This window comes from Harpia harpyja, chromosome 21, assembly GCF_026419915.1.
Source record: "Harpia harpyja isolate bHarHar1 chromosome 21, bHarHar1 primary haplotype, whole genome shotgun sequence".
Classification (NCBI taxonomy): Eukaryota; Metazoa; Chordata; class Aves; order Accipitriformes; family Accipitridae; genus Harpia; species Harpia harpyja.
The window spans coordinates 15,465,316-15,484,605 of record NC_068960.1 but is presented as its reverse complement, the minus strand read 5'-3'; the positions used below and the strand labels follow the sequence as shown (position 1 = coordinate 15,484,605).

General features: G+C 35.7%; 1 protein-coding gene across 20 annotated transcripts in view; it reads left to right on the top strand.

The window, feature by feature from the left end:
* RBFOX1 (RNA binding fox-1 homolog 1) overlaps positions 1-19,290 on the top strand; it is a 1,377,247-nt gene that overhangs the window by 978,354 nt on the left and 379,603 nt on the right. The window contains exon 1 of one of the 20 annotated variants that reach the window (XM_052772619.1): positions 7,559-7,591. The exons of the other annotated variants lie outside the window; for them this stretch is intronic. Coding sequence (XP_052628579.1) covers positions 7,574-7,591 — 18 coding nt within the window. The 5' untranslated portion in view covers positions 7,559-7,573. Of the gene's footprint in view, positions 1-7,558; positions 7,592-19,290 lie in introns of those variants that run through there. 20 annotated transcript variants of the gene reach the window in all.

Here is a 19,290-nt window from a genome sequence, read left to right as displayed (position 1 = left end):
GGAATGTTCAGTGAGTCTCAAGGTAGAAGCCAAGAAAAAGAAAGGGCTATGGAGAATATATGCAGACATAAAGATGATGGAGAGAGTCCTACAAGACACAAAATGAAAGGCAGGCAAAGATGCCCAAAGTGTTTTTGTGGTCTGGAAGGCAGCCAAAGAGGCATTGATTTATTAAAGAGCAGCATCACAGCTTCCTTTTCTCGATGTGATGGTGCCATTAGAGCTCCTCGAGCAGTCTCCGATTTCCTTGAGAATGAGGAATAGGAATTTCAAACAAAACGCCAAAAGAAGATTCCGAAGCCAGTTATTTCCCAGACATATGCCACTGCCAGACCATCACTTTGGTTGCGTACCTGATTGGAGAATTCAGTACGTAAAGTATCTGCTGGGGATTGCACATATGAGTTCCCTGCTTATTAAACACAGTGCCTACTTGTGTAAAAAGTGCCCTAGCAACTGTGCACGTAGGTTTTTGCACTCTTCAATCATGATATGGTGTAGAAAAACTAGCTTTAATGAGGCAGGTAATACAGAAATCGTGAGTCACCAGTTTAGAATGACACAGCTGTTTTGTTAACTGAGTTAACATGGTGCTGTTCTTGCTGACTGGTAATGTACTGGGAGTGGCTAGCACCTGTAGCATCGTCTTTTCTTCTATCTCTGTAGATATCTGAATTCTCTTCTGTCATTTCTTTTCTCTTCCACATTTGCTCTCTGAATGTCCATGTATTTTAGTTTTGTACTTTTCCATTTCCCACCCCCTCCTCCCCCCGCCCATAGCGCCTCCCTAAAATAATGCTCCCTATGTCTACTTGTTTGTGACTTTACATGCCTGGAGATGGGCAATACCTGCCTTCATCAGGGTTTTGTCATAGTGGCCTTTCTGATATTGTGAGGAAAATGATGGAGATCCTGGGCAGTGTAATGGCAGGGCTAATTTTGGCACTCTTCCCAAGACGACAAGCTTTCAGGTGGCAGAGGAGCAGATTTTTGCCTTTGTCTCATGGCTGTTGTAAGAGTGCTGCTGACATCAGCAGTGGTACTGTTGGCAGCCTCCGAGGAGGAGGCGTGCTCTTAGTACACGCTGCCCTGTAGATACGCATGCCCCTCACCAAGTCAAAACAATGGTATAACTAATCCTCAGTTATGCGGCTGTTCTCACCTCGTTAAAAAACAAGTGTGACAAGGAGACAGAGCATGAATTTGTTTTGTCAGATACATAGTCAGAAATAACAACCAATAGGTTTGCTGTGATGAGTTCTATATGATGGCTTTGCTGAAAGGTAGGCTGTTTTGTGATTTACTGAACTATTATAAGTGATAAAAGTGATCCATTTGTTATCATCCAGTGCATAAAGACTTCAGGATTTAAGGAGCCTGCACTAAATAACAAAGCAATTTATAAACTCGTAAAACTGGAAATTACAGGGAAGTAGTCCTTAAGTCATTGGTAATAGGAACCTTTTACTGTATTAGTGATGATAATCAAATGTTAACCCCTATTCCCTTTTTTTAAAACAAAATGTTACCTTAGGAAAGTTGTAATTACTTAAAAATAAAGTCATGGACATAACTTTGTATTAATGTATTGTGCAAGTGAGGTAAGTTTTATTTATTTATTTATCTGGGTGTCATCCCTCCCACCCCTACCCCATCAGGTCCCTGCATCAACTGATGTGAACTGATTTACGCTTCTGCATGCTGCAGAAGCATGTTGGCTGATGTTAGCTGAGGAATGGTATTAGTTGGTTCTACTACTTGGTAAAAGATCTTTATCCAAAGCACATTTAAGTGTAGTATCTTGAAAAGAGAATCTTCCTGTGTTTCAATAAACAGATAATAGCAATAGTTAGTTTCAGATTAGCCTGTCCTAAGGAGAATATAATTATGCATCCTACTGTGAAAATGGAAATACCCTGTACTGGATTTTAAAAAATGCATTATGATTTTAAGATTGTAAGTCTTCTCTGTGTTCTCTTGAATCAAAGGTTTTATGGGCAGTGGAAAGAAGATGTTGACTAGAGCTAAGCAAACATTTGCCTGGAGATAATTTTTCTGATGATGTTAGTTTCTTTTTCTGCTCAAGAGTATCCCAAGTTATTTAATTCATTCAATTTTATTCGATCAATGTAAGTTCTCAAGGAGTAGACGAATTGAGAGCCACTTGTTACCAGTACTCAATATTTGATATCCAACTTGCTTTGTTCAAGTGTGAACGATTACATGCTGAAACAGATTTGTTTCTTTATGTTATCTGCATAAGCATAATCTCTAAAATCAAGAGGAAGATTTGCAAGAACACCTGGGCACTATCTAGGAGAAGAAAACTGGAGAAACAACACTAACATTTCAGGAAATTTAGTTAAAACAGTGTTTTCTAATAGCCAGTAAATTCTGATACCACTGTCCTCGTGTTAATTTTCTGGGAAAGGTTTTGTTAAGCCTTTATTTTCCTTTCACAGACCTTATTCTAAATAAAGTCCATCATCATCCCACAGTGCCACCCTCCATGATCAGGACTGAAGCTGGAGCCCAGTTATGACAGCTTAAAAACAGGAGAGGGTATGTAAGGTTTTCCTATGGCTGCCAGGGTTTTCCTTGTCAGAACTGTTGGCTGAGTCTCTTCTCACTAAAAGCAGTGGAGAAGCAGCAACAATATAGGACCTGTCATTGAAATTATGGGCAAGGGATTGAGCTGTTACCAACTGAACAATGATCACTAATAATTTGGCTTAATTATAGTCTGTTAGTTATCCTAAGAGTCTTGTCAGGATCCAATGTTTGAATGTTGGGAGAAATAAGCAGCTCACTTTGTTACAGAAATGGCACAAATGAAATGTACATACCAGGCAAAGGGTCAGACCCCTCACATTTTTTCCCATCACCTTGATATGTTAAGAAAAGGGAAAGCAAGCTTCATATTCCTGGTTATATGGGAAACTGTGAACTGTGTAAATCCCATGCATGTGTCACAGAGTCTAGGATCAGAGGAAGCTCCCATCTATCTCCATCCTGCTTGTCATTCCTTGGACTATACACTGAACACAATTCATCAGCCAGAAATCCTGACTCGATATTTTCAATTGAGGTGATGTCCAGTGACCAAATTGTTGGCTAGTTGCTCCTCAGGCTTTCCTGGGACAATATTCTGACCTCACTATACAGCAAATGAACACAGAAACTAATTTCTTGCATCAAAAGCAGTAATGCTGAAGTAATAGAAATTAATTGAAAATGGAAAAAAAAATTGTGTGGTGAAAACACAGAATAGTTTATAAACCAACTGAACTATACATAAAGTTGCACTTTGATTGCTCTTCTATGGTTATGCTGAAATCCAAAAAGCAAAAGCCAAAAAAACCAGCAGCAGCAACAACAATCCCCTTAAAACTGCAGTGAATTAAGAGCAGATTAAGAGCATGTTTTGTTACCGTACCTCCTAAACTTTGCAGGTTTTCATTTCAAAAATAGCTATGATAGATGAGGCTGTAAGGTGTGGAAATTATGCACAAACACAAATATTTCTAGCTCTCTAAATGTTTCAAATCATTTTTGGTACTCTGTGTAAATTATGTGAGATTTTAGTGTTGTTGCAGCTAATGTATCATGTGCCTGGTTGGTATCTTTTCCCGTGGAGAAGCCTAAGTAAAAAAAAACAAACACCCAGTTCATCACCAGTAATGTCAGCATAATCATTACAATCACATTCATTCTTCTTTATTAAGTATTTTCTAAAAATATTAACACCCTCCCCTCCCCCCCAGTTTAACTTCTAAAGTACAGAGATTTTAGTTGAAAACAGACTCATTAAAGTCAATAAAAGTTTTGTTTTTGCAATCTGTGAGTCAAATATGATTTCAATATCCTATATTTCTGTATAGCACCTAGCAAAATAGAGATTGTACCATTTAGCACTGAGATTACTTTAATATTCTTGCAGTTCTTAGGAATCTTACATAACCTGCAAGATGAGAAACTTAGTCTGCATTTTCTTATTTTCCAATGCAGTAAGCAGCACTATCGATGCTATTTCCAGTCTTCTGTGTCATTAATAAATATGCCAAGATATGTCCATGAATTATGCCCCTTTAATAAGGTAACGGAACTCCTAGAATCTAGAGCTTGATTTTTTTAAAAATCTGAGTTGTTCAGGTGCCAATACGAATGTGCTGATCATATACATAATTAATCAAGATTAATTATGATTTAACAATTTATTATTTCATTTTTGCTACTATCAACTTTTTTTATCTACCCTTAATATCTCATCCATCTCTTGTGATTCCATAGGCAAAATATTTGATATTCTGGTTGATTATGAAAGTTAAGGCTGTGGTACAAGCTGGTACAGAAATGTCATGCTCTGAAGCTAAAATACCTGTCAATGCCCCTGAAGAAGAGCTTCATATGAACGTCTTTGGTAGCATCAGAGGAAATGGCCCATCATTTCATGGCAAATAGCACATACTCATATTTGGAACACAGTTTCTGATTGCCTGTTCTTTAAAAGAACAGCAAGATTCTCATTGATTTCAGTAGCCTTTGACCTGAACCCAATGTCAGCTCTCTTGGGACCAGCCTTTGTTAAAATGATTGTGGTCAGTACCTTCTGTTTACATTTTTTGACACTGCTTGCAAATTCAGAACATGTAAGAACTAACTGTAGCAAACAAGGTTTGGTTTAAACTTTAGTCATAGCTGCAAAAACCAGAGTAATATACTTGTTTTCAGTCTTTTTTTAATCCACGTTTTTCTACCTGTGCAGGAACTACAGATGATCTAATGAACAAAGCATTTAATAATAGCTGTACTAAAAATAAAACACTTCAAATGAATGGTTTTGTGTAGCAGCATTAGAAATTGTTCCACTTGTTTGAAGGAATAAGATATGAAGAATTGATTGAGTAACCAATTTAATAATGAAGAGAACTCAGAATACAGAGAGATTAGTAGAGAGCCTTGGGACACAATTCACTGAAGTTTTATATGCTGCCTATACTCAAACAGGGAAATTTTGATATAAAAGTGATTTACAGGTAATAGCTGTGCACGGTCTTTTATCATATTAATAAAATCTTTAACCAGTCTTTGAAAATTCTAAAGCCTTGTGTGTTCAGTTCAGGTGCACAGATCAGAAAGAACTGCTGGCTGGCAGATGTGCAGATACATTATCAGAAAATGTATTTTCAGCTTAAGCAGTATAATCTAATTCATTCTAACGTGATATTTCAAGTTTATTATAGTATAATTGAATACAGAAGAACACAGCGCACTATACAGTAGACAAAATGAGGTGAAAGTGTACAGCTTAAAGGTGACCAGGTTAGGCCCATTAGATTGCTGAATGTTGCTGGTTAAATTGGCAGATGATTTAAACAACCCAAAACTGTAAACAAAAGGCTGTACTTTTCCTTTTAAAGACTACCTTTTTTTAAGTGGCTTTACTTTATGAAATTGCACTAAACTTATTTAAAATTATATTGTCCTTGCACATTACTGTAAAAGTTCTCACTTTAGTAATTGGTACGTTAAATCTTTCTCTTCTGCTTCCACTAAAATAGGCAACAACCTTTTACCTGGACATAGTATTTAGCAGATCAAATTTAAAATAGCTATGTGTATATATATGTATCTGTTTGTCTGTACAAACTTCTCTATATAAATCTTAGAATTAAGTGTCACATGAATTTACTGTTTCACTTTTCTATGTTAAATCAGCTTTGAAATGTTGGTGGTATAGCAGTTATTTTTATTTTTAATTCACCCCAGTGGCAGAAGTCTTTAAGACTCTCCTGATTACCGTTTGTTTAACGGTATGGATTTTAGTCTGCTCCCCCCAATCCTGCTTTGCTATTATGTCTTCTTGTTATAGGCTGTTTCAGCAGGTGCCTATCCATTTGCCACCTGCCCTGGTGCAGTGAATGATTATGCAATTTGGTTAATGCATTTTAATTATTTAGGTGACATTTTACCTTGTATGGCTAGGCTGAATATGTAAATTGACTGGAGTCTTTAGTTAAAAAAGAACGACAGGTTTTTGTCTGAGGAAGTGCACAGTCCGTGACCAAAGATAATGAATAAGTAATCAAACATAAAAATAAGGCAAAAGTTCTGTTTAATCTCATGCCCATGGCCATTTTTATACCTCCTCTTTTCATTTATTCATTGATTTATAATCATTATGTGTATACTATAGTAGTTGATGCACTTAGTAGACAGACTGTGTTTGTACCTTTCTACATCAATACCCAAAGCAGTTTGCAGTAATGGCATGATATGCTGCCAGTTCACAAGGTCAGGAATGATTTTTCAAGACCAGTAATACAGCCTAAAAAGTGACCAAGGCTTGTCTCCTTTACATTGTAAAATTGTTTCTCACCTGAGGATGCTGTTGATCGATTTACTAAATGTATTGTGCATTACAATGAGATAGGTTAAATGAGTTAAAAATACTTCTGTAGCAAATTATAAAAGTCAAAGCTGTAATCAAAAAAACCCCAAGTCCCTTCCATACTCATTCATTTGCACAAAGTACCTTCAACTTAACAAAAAAAAAAAAAAAAAAGGACTAACAACTCCAGTTCTTCTTAGCCTTTCTTAAATATACAAATCACAATTCTTTCTAATTTTGATTTTAAAAGACGTATTATGGTACGAAAGAAACCTCTACCAAAAATATATTAAATTAATACAAACACTTCTTCTATCATCTGATTTACTGTATTTCCCTGTTCTTCATATTGGCAGTTATCTCCCAGCAGTACTAACAGCAGCAGCAGCAATAACACCATGAAGTCAGTAGATGGCTGTAGAAAAGTATGTTGAACACTCTTGTGTTAGCGTAATAAGATTGGGAAAGGCCTTGACCTGACGGGATGCGGCTTTTATCTGAAGTACATTTAAAGAGATAAAGGAGAAGCAGGGTGCAGTACATGTTCCTTTCTTTTCTGTAGGAGCTTTGCTTTGAGTTTAAAAATTTCTCAAATGCAGGATTTGTGAACTGCGTCCTTTAGCAAGGAGAGGTAATGGCTTGAGTGCCACTGGAGTCACCTGCTATTCTCTGATGATTCCCCCCCCCCCCCCGCCCCCCCCAAGACGTCTTAGAAATCCTCCTATAAATTCCTACAGAGGGGGCGTCTGTAGATCCCATAATAACAATCAGGAAGTGGTATATTCCCATTTATTTATTTATTATTACTATTTTTTCTTTTTTTGCTTTCTCTCCAATGTAGTTGGCTGCCTTTAGTGCACGGACCTGCTCATTAAATAGATACACCAAGAATTGTTACCTAAGCAAGCCTGACAGTAAAGAAAGGACAGACTGAGTTAGGGAGAAAAAGGGAAGAAAAAAGACAGCCTGAAGCAAGTCACTTCACACGCAGAAAGAGCCACTGAACGAATGCTATTCTCATAAACAAACCAAAAAAAAAATACCTTGTATAAGAAGAGAACTGTGAGGACTTGACAGAAAAAGGCAAGATTTTTCTACCCACTGTTTTCAGTTTTCCTTCCAGACATACTTGGTGAAGTAAGGAGACTTCTGTTGCTGACAGAGCCCTTGATTTCTTTCAAGATGATGATGTATTTGTGGGTAGGTAGTGTCTCTCTCCATGTCAATCTTTTATTAATAAATTGACTTTGGGACTGTAGATTTTAGCCTATAGTTACAGCATGTTTTCTAATATGTGAAGGTGTGTATGCTGCAGGATAGCTTAGCGTAGCTAGTGTGCAGTACATGTGCTTGCATTTCCAATGGGAGTTTAAACAAACTGGTTCATTAACATTAAGCTGCAGTTTATTTTCAGGTTTTGCAGGATGTGGCATAGTGCACTGCTTGCTTTTCATTGCCTTAGAAAATGCTACAATTTTATCTGTAAGATTCACTGTGTGGTTCAGTCATAAAACGAATGCTGCATCACTTGTGGCTATTAAGTACTTGCTTTCTTTGTAAGAAATTAAACAGTCTTAATGTGATTAAAACTTCTAATTTGTGTTGCTTGACCTAGTTGTTTTTATATTAGTTGTCACAGTCTTTCTTGGCTTTTGAAGTTTCTGGCAATTGACAACCGCAGATAAAGAAATGGATAAAATGTACTTATTCCTGTGATTTTCCTATTCAGCATTGTTCAGATTCCTTGCAGCAAAATCTGCTCACCTGAAAAATAATATTGTGCTGTGACATGTATATTGTGAATTAGGGAAGCTATTAACCTGTTAATTCAGCCAGGTTTACATACGAAACATTTTTTCTTATAAAAACCCCACAACAAAACAGAAATAAATCGGTGAATGAATATGCATATTAAAAAGCATTTCTGTGTTCCTCTTCAAAGCCTGTACATCTTCTAGAGAAATATTTTAAATTAATCTGATTTGACAATCTATTTATTTATTTAATTTAAATGTATGTAAAAATAGAGAGGCTTGCAGCTAATCTGGGCCACCTCTGCAAAACAGGCTGCATATAAGCAACATTTAAGTCTTGAGAGATATTATCAGTAAATCACTACTGCTCTTTTAAATTGCTTGTAGTTCATGCTGTAAATCTCCCTTTAAGGCTTCTTCTAATTTCTGTTGACCCTCCAATATATTGTAGTAACTTTTGTCATCTGTGCAAAAGGCACTGTATGCAGACTTTAAAGTTTCTTATTTCAGTTCTTTGACCTGTGCTATCATTTCAGGAACTCACCAATCACTGAGCCTTCTGATTTTGTCTTTTCCTTTTTTTTTTTTTTTTCCTGTGTTCTGTAGTACAAGTCACTTTAATTTTCACAAGCAAGTATCTGTGCATCTAACAGCAGCACCGATTGTTGCTTACTTTTAACCCTTACCATGATTCTTTATTGAAGCTGTATCTTTGCTAATGCAAGGATTAATTTCCTTCTATTTTTAGATTTATAAATCAGATCACTTAACTGCATTAGTCTATTTTTCATTCAACACTCCTGTATTCTGCTGTTGTAGTTAACATCATCCAAAAGAGATACACAGTAATTATTTGAGGATAAAGCCTTTTTTCTGAGATGCACGATAAGGTGAAAGGACATGTATTATTCTATTTCTTCGTGGCACTAGCTGAAAAGGTTTAAAAGCTAGGGACTCTCCCCCACCCCCTTACCCAAGCCTATGAATCTTTTTAAATTGGAAAATTAAGGAACTACATTTTTTTACAGGTAGCTATGCAGATTTCTATTAACTTTGGTATGTTGTATTGTATATTATTTATGAACTTTTCTAGTTATGCCATATATATATATATATGCTTTAAGCAAAAATTACAGTCAGCAGTTTCTGACGGTACCACTTCCTGGTTTCCAAAGCTTCCAGTAATTAATATGTGATATTTAAAAGTCTATTCCTTCCATTTCTGTCCTTTTTACTTATATTTCATTATGTTTCATTTTGGGGTTGGTTTGTTTGTTTGTTTGGTTTTTTTTGTTAGCACAATTCATTAAACAGGAGAATGCCTGTCTCTTTTTTTGGCACTACTACACCTAGGTATTAAGCATTCTTCCCACTTTTAATTTAACTTTCCTAGTCTAAATTATTTGAATAAAATCTCAAAATAACATTAGTGGGAAGAAGTAGAGAATGAACTTTTTTTTTTATTGTAGCAGAACATTATTACTTTCTGTTGCTCTGGAAATAAAGATGAGTTGTATTCATAGAAAACTTATTTCTGAAATTGTATGATTTTTAAACTGTGTACATTAAGTGCACGTGTGTATGTGTCTGCATGCAAAAGATGCAGTATGTAAACAAGAGGCTTTTAACATATGCAGGTGCAATGTATAAACTCACAGCAGCTTTTGAAATGCTTTCTCCTGGCACCACATCAATATTTTATATAATTATACAGAGGCTCCTCAGCAATATTATTAAAATTTAAAGTAGCTAACTTCTGTGAAAGTGTAGTCTTCCCTTTTTTAAAAGGTGTAAAATAAATTTATTTCCTTTCATTGATAGATTTTTTCATACTATGCACTCCTTTATGTGGCAGTGCTTACATGTTTTTTCATTCCATGTATAATGTAGAAATACTTCGCAATATTTACAAAGAAGAAGAAAATTGCCATCTCTCTGCATTTTATAATGTCTTACTAACTAGTATCCTGTAACAGTTTGGTTTTTTTTAAATTCTACTGCTGCTGATGTCAAGTTCCTTTTATGGCAAGCAAACTGTGAACATGTTCAGCTAACTAAATCAAAACATTCTGCAGGAATGCTGTGTACAGCCAGTAATTCAGTCTGTTGAATGGAACAGTCTTGATTAGTTGTTGGTTTTAAATACTTATTTCAAGATTTCAGAAAGTAAAGAAATATTTTAGAACTGTTAGACCCTGTCAAAGGAAATCCATCATTTATTGACAGCCCAGGTAATTTAATGATGCTTATATTCTCCTCCTCCCCTAGAAAAAGAGGAGGACTTTTTCTGGTCTGGTATTTTTGCGTACCAACACCTGTGCTGTAGGAATCAGAGTTCATCAATATCCAATTTCATATTGACCAATAAACTTTGAGGACTTTCAAGTATTACTGATTCAGGGACTACAGCTAAATCCTGAAGTCAAAAGGACCTATATCCTCTCTAACTTTAAAGGGTATAGACCCTTTTATATCCTGATCCTGCTGCAGTATAATACACCTTTCTCTCCAGCACAAGATTGTTGCAGTGATGACGCAGGGTGCTCTTGATTGCTGCAGATTATCATTCACATTTTGTAGCGCAACTCACCTCCCAAAAGATGTTGTGGTTTTCCCAGAATGTGACAAGTAAGTGAAAATTTTTTCAGTTAGGGGGCTGTAAAGTTGCAGACTTCTGCTTACCTTGGAAATAGAAGTACAACTATCAGTGGGTGAAATGAATGTTGATGGTTGAAAGCTAAGACTGCTCAGAATCTTTCATGGAATCCACACTTTTCCAAACCTCCTTTTTCTGTATAGTATTCCTCCTATTCTTCTTCGTATGTTGAAAAATAAGCAGTTTGTCTACTTGACAACAGAAGCAACTGCTTGTTTCCCAAGCAAACAGTTCCATGATTGGTTTTTTTTCCATTTAGTAGTTCAGACTGGACTATTTTGAGTTCTCAAAGACCTTATGTTCAACTTGCATATTCTGACTTAGAAGATGAAAGTTTAAAGTTACTGCATCTCATTAAAAAGTTAGTCATACACAATGAAATATTGTTGTAAGAAAAACTGGAACAAAATCATTGGTAAATGCATTTTAAAATATACAAATTATTGGTTTTCCATCTTTTGTTACATGCTGTGAAAATGCTGAACTAAAATTACCTTAATATACCATAATAAAATTTTATAAATTTTATAAAGATCTAATTAATGTCTGCTTATTCAGAGATGTGCTTCATTCCTGTCAGTCTGCTGTTCTTTCTACTAATAGGGAATGAGTTTTCAGAAATTTTGCATATATTTAGCAGAAATTTTCAGTAGCAGCTTCAGAATTGTACTTGATCGAATAAGGCAGAAAGCATGTCAGCAAATGAAATTTGGTTTTGCCCAAAACAAGAGTAGGCAGATACAGAGAAACAAATTGAAAAAATTTGTATGCAATAGCAACAAGATAATTTCTTCTGGCAATAGAACATTATTTTGACAACTCTGAAGAATAAAGCTTTTGGGTCCAATAGAGAGAACTGTGTGTTGTACTTGCCTGCATTAGCAAAACATACCTCAGATGAACATTCGGGGAGAAGACTGGAGGAACAGAGAGTAATAGAAAAACTGTATCAGAAATTTAATCTGGATGAATATATAGAAATTTCAGCTACTTTATGGTAGCGTTTCTGGTGCTTTTGTCAGTAAGCTTCTCCTGTTTAGAGATATCTTAATACACATACAGGAGTCTGTGTCAGTTCATATATTCAAAGGCAGATGGTATTTCATTCAGCTGAACTAGTCTTACTGGTTCTTATGCACTACCAAATACATGCAGGCATAGAGTATGCCTTTCTTCTGAATTAGGGAAGTGTGTAATTTCAAACCTAGCCTGTGCTCTTTGTGTACTAAGTGCTACAGGACAAGTTTGTAAGTGAAGCAGTACAAAGGCTTTTTATCTAAAGGAAATGAGAACCCTAAACGGATGTGAAGACTACTAAAAAGACAAAATAAACAAAATCTTAGGATTTTTAAAAATTGAGTAAGGAGCTAGAATATCCTTTGGGCAATACAATTCTTCTCATAATTTTTGAGTAACTTTATTTACTATGTATTTTGCAGCATTGACATTGTGTGCATTAAGCAAGGTATTTCTCTCTTAAATGAGGGCTTCCCAATAACATCGTAGACTAAGACAAAAATCTACTTCTTGCTGTGTTTAAAGAGCTACAGACAGCTGAGATACGATATGAACTAAATAGAAAGACTAAATGGGTATGTTGAAAACATTGCCAGTGGAACACTTCAGTATAGATTTTGTTGTATAGAATTATTGAGTAATCAAAATATTTAGATCCTTTTAGTTAAGAAAAATCAAACATATTAGCTGAAAAGCTGAAGGTATCTTCAGTCAAAATGATCCTCATGCTGTTTTCCACTGAGACCTTGAATAAAACATGTAGCTTCGTACTCTGTATCTGACTGCCTGACCGCTGATGTTGAATAAATATGTACCTTTTATTATTAACACAGAAAAATACAAAATGATTTAATAATAGAGTATGCTGATATGAATATTAAGGATCTTCAAGGGTATCTGACTCAATAAACCTGAATAATGAAGTATTACAATTTATAAATCTGCAATCTTGATGGCTGAAATGAAGGGACTGATAGAGATGTTGAATGAAAACAGGATTACAATTAGTTAAGGTAGAATCTAAGACAATTCTCAATAGGTTATCTTTTTGTATCTATTGATATATACACATAAGTTGGTTTAAAAATCATATGTATAATATTTCATTTTGGAATGACAAGCTAAAAATCACAATAGCATGCAAAGCATAAAAAGATTCTGCAAAATCACCTTTTTTAGTATACAGAAGAGAAATTGAATAGAAGGGAAAGGTGATTTCAATTTAGAATATGTGACAGAGACTTTTGTTCATCCAATACATTCAGTCTTGAAGGGGTTTTTTTTGACCTGCTACAGTATTTTGTAAAACAACATCCTGATATTTATACAGGGTAACAATATGAACAAGAGAACAAAATCAGTATTATGCTCCATTATATCTAGTGTTGCATAATGGTGGCTTAAGCAAGCAAGGCAGTTTTAGTTTATAACAATAACATGCATCCCTTTAGACACAAACACACATGTAAGTGCTAACGTGTGATGAAATTTAGTTTAAGTAGGACATTAAGAATGTATTTATTGTTATTAATTCTTTCAGCAGAATTCGTGCATTTTGTGTAAAGCTATATGACAGATTTACTCTGTTCTTTTCTGAAGTTGCATTACATATTCTATATAATTTAATTACCCAACCTATTTCCCCCCCTTACTTTAGCAAGAAGTTACATTTGTCCAATTATCCTGTCTTCCTCTTGTCCCTCTTAATAGCATTGGTTTCCATCACAGCTTTGAATGAACTGTGTGGATGTCTTTTTGTCAGTCCGAGGATGTTTATGTGAGGAAGGAATTGAACAAAGACTGCGTGAAATGTGGCTGGGTGAGCAAGCTAGAGTTCTATTGTCCTGCTACAGTTATCTCAGTGGAAATCCTTTCTAAATACTATTTCCGTGACAATCTGGGGAGTTTGTATGCTACTACATCTACAGTTGTAGAATCTTAGCTACTGTTTGAATGGTCTTGGTTGATGAGTCAGAAGGATGACCATGCCCTGAAGACTTTTCTGGGCAGTTGAAGAACCTCATTCATGTCTTGAGATTAATTTCTTGACTGGCTGCTTTTAGATATTCATTCCAGTGAAGTATGCCTGTTTGGGAAGCTTAACAAGACTGTGATAGTCCCTAAGCCAAGATTTTGCTTATGGTTTCTCATTTATATGTACAAACACCTTTAGACTTGATTTACCTTGTATAACTAGTTTGACTGTCTCACAGTTTAATCAACAAAAGGGGATGTTTAGTAATGGAAGTCTTAGGTGTCTGTTCACATCTTCATTAGATCTTGATCTTCTTTTTCTGTCTTTCCATATTGGCTTCCTGTTTCCCTTCTGCTCCTGGATTGATATTCCTTCCTTGCCAAACAGATGAATCTGTGTTTAGATCCTTCTAGTAGCTTAGTATGGAAATACACCTGTTCTTACTGCGGTCAAAAAACTGAAGTCCAACATATCTGCAGAAGTGACTGCCTTCCACATATGGATATAATACACTATATATTCTTTCTCCTCCAGAATTATAATTGTGCCATTGGTTGGCCCCAGCTAGCAGCCAAACTCCCACCCATCTGCTTGCTCGCTCCCTGCCTCAGTGGGACAGGGAGGGAGGAGAAAATAGGAACAACAGGAGTGAGAAAGCTTGTGAGTCAGCATAAAGACAGGGAGATCACTTACTGATTACTGTCACAGACAAAACAGGCTTGCCTTGGAGGAAATGAAATTCTTTATTGCTGATTATAATTTCTGCCAATTAAATTTGCCAATTTAATTTCAGATTCAGATAGTGGGAAACAATAACAACCACTCCTCTTGTTACCACCACAAGTTAAACCCACTTCCTGCAGTGAGGCAATGGGTGGCATGAAGGGATTGCAGTTATGACATAGCAGTTTCTCTCTGCAGCTCCTTCCTTCTCACTCTTTTCCTATGCTCCAGTGTGGGTTCCTCTGCGGGCTGCAGTCCCCTTGGGGGTGTGCTTGCTCCACCATGGAGCACCTCCTCCTCCTCTGACCTTGGTGTTTCCTCTGCTCTTTCTCTTTTTGTTTCCTCCTCCTCTCTCCTTCCAACATTTCTGCCCTTTCTCTACCTACGTTTTCACAGCTGCATCACCAAACTGGCTGATGGACTTGGCCGTGGCCTGCGGTGGGTCCATTGCCAAGCTGTCTGGAGCCACCTGTGTCCGGCACGGGGGCAGCCCCTGTCCTCCTCCCACAGAGGCCACCCTGGCAGTCCCCTAACTACCAAAACCTTGCCACCTACACCCAATACAGATTTTAAGTCAGCTAAACGTGTTAGGCTGAGTCTGATTATTGACATTTCAAGTTTTCATCAGAGATTGTTCTGCGTTTGTTGACTATCTTGGCCTTGTATTTGATAAGTAGTCTGTTGTAAATTTAATTTTTGTGGTGTATATATAATACAGTGAAGTACTGTTTTTATAGAGGAAAAGCTGATATATATTTGAATTTTACTTTTCAGTTAGCTTCTCAAACATAATTACAGGAATTCAAGGAAGAATAAAATGTGACAATATATTTATGAATCACGAGATTTAACAGAGACCGAAGTAGATATTATTACTGATGTGCTTACTGCTTCATTAAATTCCCCTTAAGGTTTGCAGCATGGATATGGATCATTTGCAATAATAATTATGCGGTGATCGATTGATTGTGTCTGACATTGTACTTGTCACCTTGAAATGCAAAACCCATTCATTTTTGACTGTGTGAACATTTTTCTCTAATGTTAGGCACCAGCATGCAATGGTTTATTTTATAGGGGAGTGCATTTTATAAAGTTGGGAACTTAACATTAACCTTTACCTAAAAATGAAGTATCACTTGTCATTTTACAAAAATGAAAATTGCCTAACCAGCAATGTTTTGAGATTAGAAAACATGGTCTAATTTCAAAAAGATTCTTCAAATTAGAATGTATGTATTTCAATTGATTCATGCATGTGTATTATGAACATTAGTTTTTTGATAGGTCTGTGTTTGAGATACAGCGTAATAAGCATACTTGGTAAAATTTCAAGCTTGAGATCTCTGCTTTTAAAACTGGTGTGTGTTCTTTGGAAATTCTCTTTCCCTTTCTTACTGAGACTTTGATTCACAGCAGTATTAGTTAATTGGAAATTCAGTATAAAATGCTTTGACTTTAGTCATTCTTTGAGTTAAATACTGTACATTTCATGTTTTGAGTGGTCTAATCATCATAACAATTTAATCTTACTTTTATTAAGAATGTTCATAGTAATGAATGAAACAGTATCCTTTATCTTGTTTGTTTGGGCTTTCAGAATGTTGAACAAAATGTTTCTATTGAAATTCCAGTGAAATTGCTAGTTAGTGGCTGCAGTTAAAGTTAAGTGCATCTATGCTTTCCAAACTGACGTAAAAACAGTCAAAGGAAACGTCGCATTCGTAGGTACTCTACTTGGAGCTTTTGAAGAGCATCCATTGTTATGGAATAGGAAGTGAAGACCAGAGCTATGTTTGGTGAGATGTGGTTTGATTCAAAAGTGACTTTTCCAAAGCTAAAAGTGGAATTGAGATTATATCAGACCAAATATTTTATAATTACTTTTATTCAAAGGTCTATTTCTTTTGAGGTTTTGTTTGTTTTAATCAGTATTTTGAAAACATACATATGTTTCCCTTATTCAAAAAGCAAATTTTAAAACTGTTCACATTCTTTACAGTGAAATGTTCTGTGTAGGTAATTTTTTTCCTCCAAGCGTGGGCATAGGTAAGTGTATACATTTTGAGTATGGGAATGTTTAATATATTGGTGCTCATACAATCAATTTGAAGAGTAACTTGCAACCAATTTGAAGAGTAACTGCAGTGGGAATGCTGCTAATATTAAAGTGGCAAAGTTAATTGTACTGTTGGCTTCAAAATTAGCGAACTGTGTAGTTCTTACCACAGCATGCATACTGAACAAAGCTTACAAAACTGCTTTAAACTGTGACATAAGCAAAAAAATTCAAAAATTTTTAAAGCAACTGTTTTTTGTCAGCACACATGTAAGATAACTGCAATACCTAACCTGAAAAAAAAGACTGTTATTGATTGTGCCTTACTGTTTTCAGCAGTTGCACTGTTTTAGCTTGCAAGTTTTCAGAAAATATCCCAGGTCAATGGTATTAAGTTCTAGAAGAATCCCAGATAAATTGCACCATGTGGGCACATACCCAATGTATCACATTCTTCTGAATGAATTTGTAATTGTCATATAATACTACTTTATTCTTTTCAGGTATTCGATTCTGATGTCAATGTACATAGCCATTACAAACTCCTAATTTTCCATGCAAAGCCCAGTTATACTTTTTTACATACCTCTTATGTTCATTATCCAGTGGAAGTGGTGAGAGAACTGAGGTAACTTCCTCTTGTGAAGTAACAGTTACAAGGGCCATGATTATTTTTTCCAGTTGTACCTGCATACTCCAATCTTGGTTGTGATATCTGGTAAATACTACATCCCAATAACAACAGGAACAATGTAGGAGGAAGGATAAAACAAGATATGTTGCTGAAAGGGAAGGAAAATGAAGGAGAGAGAGGTCAAGAGGCTGAGATGAAAGGAGTATATTTAAGATCAGAAGAGTTTAATGCCTTTTTGAGTTAAATATGAAGAAATCATGTCCTGACATCACTAAGGTTCTACTCTTAAAGCAGCTCACAGGGTGAACTTCATTTTTTGTCTTCATGTATTTCAAACTGTATTTACTGCCACAGCATCTGAGGGCAGCATGAAACATACAACAATGGGAAACGAAATCTTTAAGCATTTGTTTCTACCTAGAGTAACTTGGTAATGATGCTTATAATAATGCCATGACTTTGCTATGCTTTGGTTGACACATGTAGATGTCTAAGGCACCACCCTCTGAAATAGGAAAAATTAATTCCAACAGGCAGTGTTGGTAAAAAAACCTTTAGTTTTTTAGGGCGATAGTGGCTGTGAAAGGCAATTAAAAAATTTGCTTTAGAGAAGTATCTAATTTACCCTCCTGGTGTTACTTTACCTGCAATTCTTTGAATTGGATTGTTAAGAGTCAAAAATATTTTTGTTGCAGTTTTTTTCTTCTGCAGAGTGGTAATAATATATGGTAATCTGTCTTCAAAGCCTAAGAACAGTTATGTTACTTCAGAAGTATTCAGACACTTGGGGGTTTGTGTACCAACTTGCCTGCCTAACACTTCATAGTGTGTGACTTCCACATCTCTCCATAGTCTGCATGCATTAGCAAATCTCTTATTTTGTTCTGCCTATGTTCACTGTTGTTAATACATATTAAGATACTAAAGACTAGTCTTCTGAAAATGCAAAAAAGGAAATATAGATGGCAACTGCAAACTAATGTTCATCAAGAAGGGCAGAGCCTATTGTGTTATTCACAAAAACTTTTAGTAGCTTATGCTATAGACAAAGTGGTTGGATCCTTACAGCATTAGATGTTTATATTTACAGCTTTTGGATATTCATATTAGAACTGTATTAGAGCTAAATATACCCAGAAAAGAATCTCACACAGCAGTGATAAAACCATGCATTATCAAAAAGAGGTGTTATGTCAGAAAAGGCATGAAAAAGCTCTACTCTGGCAGCGTGTTTGATGACTCTATGGGCAACTACAGAATAATAATAATAGGATGCAAATTTTGATTTGTATATTGAATAATTCCTCCTGATAGCTAGGAAGAGTAGAAGAGTTTACTGTCAAACAAGAGAAGAAAGCTGATCTTAACAGGAAGACAAAATTACAAACACTATAGGAAAAAATATGATGGGGACAAATAAGGAATGTGGAATTAAGACTTGTAAAGACTAGGAGGATAATTTAATAATACATACATACCTAGCTGGGGTAGCATAAAACATTTCATTCTATCACTCACACGCATGTAAGGAATCCTGTGGTATGATGTGGTGACATATGTTATTGGCACTTATAAAAGCTCCACATGAGCTTCTGTTGCTTATTATTTGCTATTAATTTGTGTATTTAGCAGTTGTTACTCTCTTTAGAAAGGTTATCATATGCTATTGATGCAAAACTACACAGTGCAACCTAAGATAACGATGCTGTTTTAAGTTAATATATGGATGTTCACAGCCTGTGAACAAATTCTTAATTTAAATTGGTTTATAAAAAGCAATTATAAACAGACAAGTCAAATTTATCTCTTAGCTATAAAACACACGCAAGTGAGCCACATGTCTGATCGGAATCTTTCCTGCCGAAGAGCAAGCCTGTTCACATCTTAGTCAGTTGGACATGGAGAAGTGAGTATTTACTCATGTTTTGCAGCACCCTTTAACACACTGAAGATTTTTTTTCATGACACTACTGAAGTAATACAACTACTTCAGTTGTCTTTGAAGTGAAGTGACTCCAATTTACATTAGAGGTATGTCTTGTTAGGGAGTAAATTTAATAATGTTATCACAGTCAAATAAT